At 44.8% G+C, this 10240-nt stretch overlaps 1 protein-coding gene across 2 annotated transcripts in view; it reads left to right on the top strand.

Moving 5' to 3' along the window:
• The first annotated feature begins 3032 nt into the window (after positions 1-3032).
• The window catches only part of atg16l1 (ATG16 autophagy related 16-like 1 (S. cerevisiae)), a 34703-nt gene continuing 27495 nt past the window's right edge, over positions 3033-10240 (top strand). For both annotated transcript variants that reach the window (XM_078410726.1, XM_078410725.1), the window contains exons 1-5: positions 3033-3173; positions 3338-3431; positions 5827-5929; positions 8590-8663; positions 9249-9500. In XM_078410726.1, the coding sequence (XP_078266852.1) occupies positions 3074-3173; positions 3338-3431; positions 5827-5929; positions 8590-8663; positions 9249-9500 (623 nt within the window). In that variant the 5' untranslated portion in view covers positions 3033-3073. The remainder of the gene's footprint in view (positions 3174-3337; positions 3432-5826; positions 5930-8589; positions 8664-9248; positions 9501-10240) is intronic.

The following is a 10240-nucleotide window of genomic DNA, read 5'->3' as shown; positions in this document are numbered from 1 at the left end:
CGCACAGATTTATGAGGATGTTGCCAGGAATTTAGGGCCTGAGCAAGCCATGACTTTATTCCTTGGAGCACAGGATGAGGGGTAAGCTATTAGAGGTATCAAAGATCATGAGGGTGATAGGGCGAATGCAGTCTTTCACCCAGCATAGGGAATTAACCAGAGGTCAAAGGGTTACGGTGAGGGGGGAAAGGTTTAGCAGGAACCTTAGAAGCAGGTTTTTCCACACAGAGCGAGGTAGGAATATGGAACGAGCTGTATGAAGAGGTAGTTGAGGCAGGTATTGGAATAACAGTTCAAAGACATTTGAACCGGTAAACGAATAGGAAAGGTTTGGAGTGATATGGGCCAAACGTGGACCAGTGGGACTAGTGTAGATGGAGTATCTTGGTCAGCATGGGAAAGTTGGGCCAAAGGGCATGTTTCCTTGTTGCATGACTCTAAGACTCCAGTGTAAAACATACAATTAGAAAACACACCCATGGTAGTGCAAGAAGTGGTCAGTACTGTTCCCTTGCCAAGACGGTATTTGTGTTGTGCAGGACCCTTCAAGAACTTGATGGTTGTCAACATTTTGAGTCAGGATCCTGCTTCTGGCACACGGAGAACTGCTGATTGAGAGAGTGGATCCAGCGGAGGACGAAGAAGAATTGCAGTCAGTGGCACATTTGGAAAAGTGAGGCCCAAAGCTGTGGGGGAGATGGAGAAAGACCTAGGAGGTACTGATGCATGGCAGAGATGGTAGAGTGTAGGACATGGAGGGAAAGACGTTGGGAGAAGTGGTGAATTGAGTGTACGTACCCAAAATCCTGGCTGAGACCGAGCACGTAAATAGAGCTGGAGTCCATGTGGACAAGATGGCAGCAAAGGCAAGTACTGAGGAAGGACCCATGGCTGTGGTAGTGAGTCTTAATGAGAAAGTGGTTGAAGGGCAGAAGAACAGTGGAAACAGTCAAGAGAGTGGGACTTGCAGACCGCCTGGTTGCTGATGCAGTCTTGATCCTAAACATCATCCATCCTTTAGCCTCCACAGATGCTGCCTGAACTGTGGCATTCCTCCAGCAGTTTTGTTCTTTTGCTCCAGATTTCAGCATCTGCACACTATTGTGTTTCCAATAATTAATAACAATTGAGTCCAAATTTATTTCACCAGAGATAAAATAATAAGCAGTAATTACTACCACAAGTTCGTGGCAAGCATACGGTCTGTTTAAGAGGATGCCATATTAATAAGAAAGGAGAAATGATGAGACATTATTCCAATGGGATGAAGTTGGGGGTAAAGGAGTCTTGTTTGTAGCATACGTCCTGTTGAAGGCCAAATAAACTGTCCTGTTATAGTACATTTGAGCTAAATCTACGAATGATTCAATTCAATGATTCGCTGATACTTTATTGTCACATGTACCTAGCTAGGTAGTGAAATATATTGTTTTGCATACAACCTGGTAAAATCATATCGCAGACCCCACCTAGGCAGTGCATAGGTGTCGTCACATTTGGCGCCGACAAAGTTCCAAAAAGATCACTGCAAGTGGCAGCAGCCCCCTCCCCTCCCCTCCCCCCCCCCCCCCTCCCCCCCCCCCCCCTCCCCTCCCCTCCCCCCCCCCCCCTCCCCTCCCCTCCCCCCCCCCCCCTCCCCTCCCCTCCCCCCCCCCCCCCCCCCCCCCCCACCACCACCACCACCACCACCACCATCAGGTCTCCCATCGTTCTCGGCGGCTCCCTGCCCTGCCAGATGCAAATGCATGCATGCAGAGTATTTAAGACTGGGACCAGGAGCACAGAATTGGAAGACAAGTGTGTAAAATTAGCAGACACCATGCTCTGCAAAGGAATATCTTATTCCTTTCAGAATCATGAGGTTTGTGATATAGAGCAGTCTGAAAGAGTAATAAACGGTCTGCTGAATCACAGATTTTGAAAAGCTGGATGAATGTCTGATCTGGAACAGGATTAGTGCTAAGTATAAATATAATCTGATGTATGGAATACAAGATGATTCCAGTGTCATGCCAAGGACAGACACTGAACAGAAGCCAATAATATTGGGTTATAAATTACGAGATTGATCTCTTGAATCAGGAAATATTTATACACAAATTTACAATAAATGGAATGTGAGGGTTACGTGTTCAGGGGCTGGAAAAGTGAATATTCTTGAGAATAGGGAATATGTTAAATATTAAGTGTAGGAAGGAACTGCAGATGCTGGTTTAAACCAAAGATAGACACAAAATGCTCAAGTAATTCAGAGGGACAGGCAGCATCTCTGAATAGAAGGAATGGGTGACATTTCAGGTCGAGACCCTTCTTCGGATTGAGAGTCAGGGGAGAGGGAAACAAGAGATATGGAAGAGTAAGGTGTGAAAAACGAAGAGACTGAAAATGTAAAATAGTTCATTGTTAGTTCGGGGAAGATGACAATGAGGCATACACTGTAAATTTTAATCGGGGCAGTGAGACTGGTCGGAGAACTAGGATAGGGGATGGATTGAGAGAGGGAAAGCGAGGGTTACTTGAAGTTAGAGAAATCAATATTCATACCGCTGGGTTGTAAGCGAAATACGAGGTGTTGTTCCCCCAATTTGCGTTGGGCCTCATTCTGACAGTGGAAGAGGCCCAGGACAGAAATGTCAGTGTGGGAATGGGAGGGAGAGCTAAAGTGTTTAGCAACTGGGAGATTGTGAAGGTCTCTAGGCACACTGAGCGGAGGTGTTGAGCGAAAGGAACGCTGAGCCTGAGCTTGGTCGCGCCGATATGTGGCAGTCCGGACCTGGTACAGCAGATCATGAGGTTGGAGGAGGTGCAAGTGAACCTGTGCCTCATCTAGGTAGATTCTTGATTAGTGCGGGTGTCAAGGGTTATGGGGAGAAGGCAGGAGAATTGGGGTTGAGAGCGCAAGATACATCAGGCAAGATTGAACGGCGGCGGAGTAGACTTGATGGGCCGAATGCGCTAATTCTTGCTCCGATCACATGAATTTATGACTCCTTGCAGCTGATGTTCCGGCGGTCGCGGGGCAGCCTGGTGGGTGCGACGCTGCGCCGGGAGCGGTGGAGGACCCCGAGCCAAGATGGCGGCGGCGACAGCGCGCTGGCGGAGGCACATCAGCGAGCAGCTTCGGCTCCGCGACCGGCTGCAGTGCCAGGCCTTCGAGGACCTGGTCCAGGCGTGTGAGTGCGATGGGGCCCGGCTCGATGGGCGGGCGAGGCCTCGGTCTGTGGAACGAAACTGGCCCGCCTATGCTGGGCCCGGTCGCGGTGACTTTACCGGTGTCAGGTGGGAGGGAGGGAGCGGGCGGGCGAACACCATCTAACATTGAACCTTGCCTCTGCAGACAATAAACTTCTGGAGAAATCCGACCTGCAAACTGTCCTCGCCGGGAGGTTTCAGGGTGAGAAATATGAGCTCCACAACAGATCCGACATTAGGTAGGTTGCGTGAGCGAGCGCTTTAATTAGGTTTTAACCATAGATGTGTGGCTGGTTTATTCAAATGTATTACATATAATGCCTTGTTGAAAATGAGTTTTGAATTTGCTTCCATCGTTCAAGTTCTTTTTTCAGATGATACCCCTTCTGGCAAGAAAAACAGAACAAAATATATATCTTGCCTCATCTCACCCTGTCCTCTGGTCATGGATTTTGGGATGGCTTTATCTTTTGCTTACACTATAAAGAGCCCCTCATTCTGAATGCCGTTCAAACTCTTCTAAGAGTTCAGTTCTCTGAAGGAAAATTAAGCCAACTTTTCTAGTCTCTTCAGGTAACTTGGACCTGACATATCACCCTCTCTACGACCTTGGCATCCTTAGAACGGTGACTCTTTTCCAATGGAAGTGGCTACTTGGAGGTATTTAAAAATGTCACATATCTTACCCCACACCAGATCCCATTTGATCGTCATTCTCTGCTCTTTGACCAATTGTAATTCTCTATTCACCAATAGCTTGATTCCAAAAGTTTTTTTTCATCTTTTGTTGTATAACTTTCAGACCTACAAAGATCTTGCATCATCTGCATTTGAGCCTCAATCCAATCATTTGATCGTGTTGGTAGTTGTATCTTCGTCTCTCTAGATGCCTATAATCGGAACTTTCTTCTGTTAAACTTCCCCCTTTTATAAACTCCATAATTTGTTTTTGGCTGTAACCAAAATAAATACAGTTCCTATTTATGTTCATTCTCCTCCAGTGAAATGCCTGTTGCCTTTCTCTTTATTGAAGTCACGCTTAAACTAACAGGGCAGGGGGATGGGACCCAATGCAAGGAGACCAACGGACATAAAGGAGGACAGAAGTAAAAGGTAGAAGGGAGATAAGAAAAACTAACCTGAAAGCTGTGTGCCTTAACACGAGGAGCATTCGAAATAAGGTGGATGAATTGAATGCGCAGTTAGTAGTTAAGGGATATGATATCGTTGGAATTACGGAGATATGGCTCCAGGGTAACCAAGGCTGGGAGCTAAACATGCAGGGGTATTTGATATTCAGGAAGAATAGACAGAAAGAAAGAGGTGGTGGGGTGGCATTGCTGGTTAAAGAGGAGATTAATGCAATAGCAAGGGGAGACATTAGCTTGGATGTTGTAGAATCGGTATGGGTAGAACTGCGAAATAGCCAAGGGCAGAAAATGCTTGTTGGAGTGGTATACAGACCACCAAACAGCAGTAGGGAGGTTGGGGATAGCATCAAGCAGGAAATTAGGGATGTGTGTAGCAAAGGTACAGCAGTTATCATGGGTGACTTTAATCTACATAGAGTTTGGGCCAACCAAATTGGTAACAGTGCTGAGGAGGAGGATTTCCTGGAATGTATACGGGATGGGTTTTTAAACCAATATGTAGAGGAACCGACCAGAGGGCAGGCCATCCTAAACTGGGTATTGTGTCATGAGGAAGGATTAGTTAGCGATCTTCTGCAAGGCCCCTTGGGCAACAGTGACCATAATATGGTGGAATTCTGCATTAGGATGGAGAGTGACGCGGTTAATTCAGAGACTAAGGTCCTGAACTTGAATAAAGGAGACTTTGAAGGTATGAGATGGAAATTGGCTAGGATAGACTGGCAAATTATACTTAAAGGGTTGACAGTGGAGATACAATGGCGAAGATTTAAAGACTACATGGATGAACTCCAGAAATTGTCTGACGAAAAACTAAAACTGGGAAGGCGGCTCAACCATGGCTGATGAGGGAAATCAAGGATCGTGTTAAAGCAAGGCAGTGAAGAAAGCCAATGGCATGTTGGCCTTCATTGTGAGAGGATTTGAGTTCAGGAGCAAGGAGGTCCTACTGCAATTGTCCAGAACCCTGGTGAGACTGTACCCGGAGTATTGTGTGCAATTTTGGTTTCCTAATTGAGGAAGGACATTATTGCTATTGAGGGACTGCAGCATAGGTTCACCAGGGTAATTCCCGGGATGCTTGGACTGATGTATGATGGAAGAATGGATCAACTGGGCTTGTATTCACTGGAATTTAGAAGGATGAGAGAGGATCTTATAGAAACATATAACATTCTGAAGGGATTGGATAGGCTAGATGCAGGAAAAGTGTTCCCCATGTTGGGGGAAATTTATCCACCCCTTCTTGCCCCCTTCCTCCCGCCAAGAAAGAGAAAATTGTGTCCCTTGTCGTCAAAGCCTCTTGGGTGAAGTCGTGCACAAGGGGTGGAAAGCAGCAGTCACAAAACCTCCGGTCAAACACAAAATCTGTACATTGAATTGGAGGGGAGAAGCATTTGCATGGCTAGAATTGTGCGTTAATCCTTTTTGTCCAAAATTGATTTGTTTTTAATGTTTCCTGCTACTTTTCCTGGTGATTCAGTCCATTATCAGATGGGGTACAGGATGAGATGACGCATGTAGTTGCACAGATGCGGATCCGTCACCAGGAAGAGCTCACTGAGCTCCACAAGAAGCGTGGTGAGGTATGTGCGTGCGTCTTGCATTATTGTCTTTTGGTCCATTAGCTCGCATATGGCTACGAGAGCAAAGAACAACAAAGTGCTGGCGGAACTCAGCAGGTCAGGCAGCATCTGTGGTGGTAGATGTACAGACTCTTTGTTGGGACCTTCTTTACATAACCTCAACATAGTCTGTCGTCCCCCGCCACAGATGCTGCCTGGCCTGCTGATTTCCTCCAGCAAATTGATTTTTGCTCAAGTTTCCCGCATTTGCAGTCTCTTGTGCCTCCATTATAACGGCTACTTGTTTGCTGGCTTTGTGTGGTTATTTTGCTGTTTGACTGCCTGGAAGCCACTTGACTCTCCTTTCATCTTGGTGCTGGCTCCCTGCAACAGCTGCGTAAGCAGTTCCCACCACTAAATTCATTTCGATCTGCAGTTTTTAATGCTTTGAAAAAGGGTTAGAGAAATCATCGGACAAAGTCAGCATGGGGTGAAATCATCGGACAAAGTCAGCATGGATTTATGAAAGGCAAATCATGCCTGACGAATCTTATAGAATTTTTCGAGGATGTAACTAGTAGAGTGGATAAGGGAGAACCAGTCGATGTGTTATATCTGGACTTTCAGAAGGCCTTCGACAAGGTCCCACATAGGAGATTGGGGTACAAACTTAAAGCACAAGGTATTGGGGGTTCAGTGTTGAGGTGGATAGAGAATTGGTTGGCGGACAGGAAGCAAAGAGTAGGAATAAACGGGTCCTTTTCGGAATGGCAGGCAGTGACTAGTGGGGTACCGCAAGGCTCAGTGCTGGGACCCCAGTTATTTACAATATATATTAATGATTTGGACGAGGGAATTGAATGCAATATCTCTAAGTTTGCGGATGACACGAAGCTGGGTGGCAGTGTTAGCTGCGAGGAGGATGCTAAGAGGCTGCAGAGTGACTTGGATAGATTAGGACAGTGGGCAAATGCATGGCAGATGCAATATAATGTGGATAAATGTGAGGTTATCCACTTTGGCGGCAAGAACAGGAAAGCAGAGTATTACCTGAATGGTGGCCAATTAGGAAAAGGGGAGATGCAACGTGACCTGGGTGTCATGGTGCACCAGTCATTGAAAGCAAGCGTGCAGGTGCAGCAGGCAGTGAAGAAAGCGAATGGTATGTTAGCATTCATAGCAAGAGGATTTGAGTATAGGAGCAGGGAGGTTCTGCTGCAGTTGTACAGGGCCTTGGTGAGACCGCACCTGGAGTATTGTGTACAGTTTTGGTCTCCTAATCTGAGGAAAGACATTCTCGCCTTAGAGGAAGTACAGAGAAGATTCACCAGATTGATCCCTGGAATGGCAGGACTTTCATATGAAGAAAGACTGGATAGACTAGGCTTATACTCGCTGGAATTTAGAAGACTGAGGGGGGATCTTATTGAAACATATAAAATTCTTAAGGGGTTGGAGAGGCTAGATGCGGGAAGATTGTTCCCGATGTTGGGGAAGTCCAGAACCAGGGGTCACAGCTTAAGGATAAGGGGGAAGTCTTTTAGGACCGAGATGAGAAAACATTTCTTCACACAGAGAGTGGTGAGTCTGTGGAATTCTCTGCCACAGAAGGTAGTTGAGGCCAGTTAATTGGCTATATTTAAGAGGGAGTTAGATGTGGCCCTTGTGGCTAAAGGGATCAGGGGGTATGGAGAGAAGGCAGGTACAGGATGCTGAGCTGCATGATCAGCCATGATCATATTGAATGGCGGTGCAGGCTCGAAGGGCTGAATGGCCTACTCCTGCACCTATTTTCTATGTTTCTATCTGATTCTCAAGGGGCGAATAGGTTTGAAACTGAAAACTGATTCTTTTGTGACTAGCACAGCTGGTTGACCAGTGGGAAGTGTGGTGAGTGTAACAGCTTTCCTTAGCTGATTCACTGGAGTCATTTCCATTATCGTGACTTGGGATTTCAGTGAGAGTGAAAATGGTGGTCATAGTTTTTTCTTCTTGTAAGGGGGTTGACCTTTGTGAAAAAAAAAATCAAAAAATCACCTTGTTATAATTGAAGTTCCACCAGGAGGCACCTCAGACCTTCCTGGATTTGTAAACTTCATTGTGGCACTCATTTCATTTACATTGGAGGAAAAACAATATATGTTTTTGAAAGAGCCTCATCTTAGAATGGAGAGTTTCCTTAAATACCTACTGTTGGAAGTGATTGGGCAGATTGATTCAACGTGGCAAATAATTTGAATTAGAGCCCTTTAAAGATTTTTGTAAATACTTTTAAGGCACTATGTTACGTCGTGCTTAGTGTAGAGATATAGCATGGAAACAGCCCCTTGTCCATGTCTGGACCATTGATCATCCATTCACAATAGTTCTATATTATCCCACTTTCTCATCCACTCCCTGCACACGAGGGGCAATTAACCTACAAAGTTCCATGTCTTTGGGATGTGGGAGGAAATCAGAGCACCTGAGAAAACACACATGGTCACAGAAAGAAAGTGCAAACTCCACTCAGACAGCACCCGTGGTCAGGATTGAACCCAGTCTTTGGCGCTGGGAGGCTGCAGTTCTATCAGCTGTGTCACTGTTGCCCATTTGAAGGGGGGGGGTTGGAGGTTGTTTGATGCTTTCACTGTAATCTCGCCAAGCCAAAGGTTTTGTGACTGTTTTTGCTCCTCTTTTAGCTTGCCCAGAATGTCATTGAACTTAACATCCAACTGCAGCAAAAGGACAAAGAGATCCATGCCAATGAAGCAAAGTAAGTGACACTTAATAATGATTGAGAGTCATTTCCCTACCTTTATCAAATTTGAAGCTTTCTCTTTTTATATGGATTGTAGGTGCTGGTACGTCATTTAAGCATCAGAAGCAAGACATCGAAGCATAACATCATCTTACAACCCTTGGGTGTTCCTTTATAGCAGAGCCTAAATAAGTAGTGATTAAGAGGAGGAATAATATAACCCTTGGATGTGAGGACCAGTCATTCGCTTTGCACTTGAGATCATGGCTGAGATCAGTTCAGATAGAAGTAAAATGATTGCAGTGACTCTTGATTTGTGAGCCAAGATATTAAATTGGTGGTCACTAACTGTTCAGTGATGTCTTTGAGGAGACGTAAAAGACCAGGCAGACCTTAGACTGACCAACTGCCCATATCTCCTTTATCGGAGTGGAATAAGATGCAGCCTTTGAAACGATCCGCTAATGAGTGGTGACTGTGCTGATGTTGTAAAAATGGAATACAATTGTAATCTTGCTTCTCTGCCTTATTTCTCTTTTAAACATGTTTGTGCTGTCTTTCTGGAAATTGTAATTCTCAGCCTCTTTGTTTTTATTGAAGGATGGCTGACTATGAGAAACAGATACAGCAACTGAGTAATGAGTGTCAGGAGCTGCGAAGCAAGCTCCAGGAGCTGGAGCAAGCCAATCAGACACTGAAGGATGAATATGATGCTCTCCAGATTACTTTCACAGCCCTTGAAGAGAAGCTACGGAAAACATCCGATGAAAACCGGGAGCTAATCACACGCTGGATGGCTGAGAAAGCACAGGAAGCTAATCGACTAAATGCAGAAAATGAGAAGGATACATGGTACAATTTAGACTTAATGTCAATGCTCCTTTATATAGTTATCCTCCTGATAGAACTAAGGCAGTGTTGCAGACAAGGCTGGGTTTTTTGCTCATCCTTGAGTACTGGCAGTCCATACCTTCGTGAATGTTAAATTAAAATAAGTTAGGAATCAACTAGAGATGACTGAAAGTAAACTAGATCAAATTAGTTGATTCCTCTCTCATAAGTGAAGCCTACAACTTTCATTTCTTTTCCAGTCACTACCCAAACATGTGTAATTAAGATCGCTATAGTGCAGCCCATAAACCACTTAACACTGGAATTACCACTATCCTGTTTATATTAAAACCACTCAACATTTTTCCATGATTGAACAAGATTGCCTTCTGGAATGCATATATAGTGTATATTTGCTAATCTGATGTTGAAAGTTTGAAATATATAGTATTATTTATAATATACATAATAAATAGATAGTATTAGCCCCACTGATAAGAAACTGACTGATAAGAAACCTTTCGTGGCACTGGTTTATGTTTGGCACTGTTGTTTGAATGTTGAGCACATAAATGGCAGATACCTAACCAGCTCTTTTTTTGGACAGAGTCAGGTATTTGTCAGTGAATCTTCCAAGTACCAACTTTTTGGACATTCTCCCTATAAATCTCATGTGAACTGGTGGGTTTTGGATGTTGTACTTTATTTCTGTATCAGGGAATTAGCAGGGATGCCAAGGAATTGCAATAGCGCTGCAATAT

The sequence above is a fragment of the Rhinoraja longicauda genome, chromosome 13 (assembly GCF_053455715.1).
Source record: "Rhinoraja longicauda isolate Sanriku21f chromosome 13, sRhiLon1.1, whole genome shotgun sequence".
In the NCBI taxonomy this organism is placed as follows: Eukaryota; Metazoa; Chordata; class Chondrichthyes; order Rajiformes; family Arhynchobatidae; genus Rhinoraja; species Rhinoraja longicauda.
Note: the sequence above shows the minus strand (reverse complement) of the source record. Positions and strands in the feature narration are given on the sequence as shown.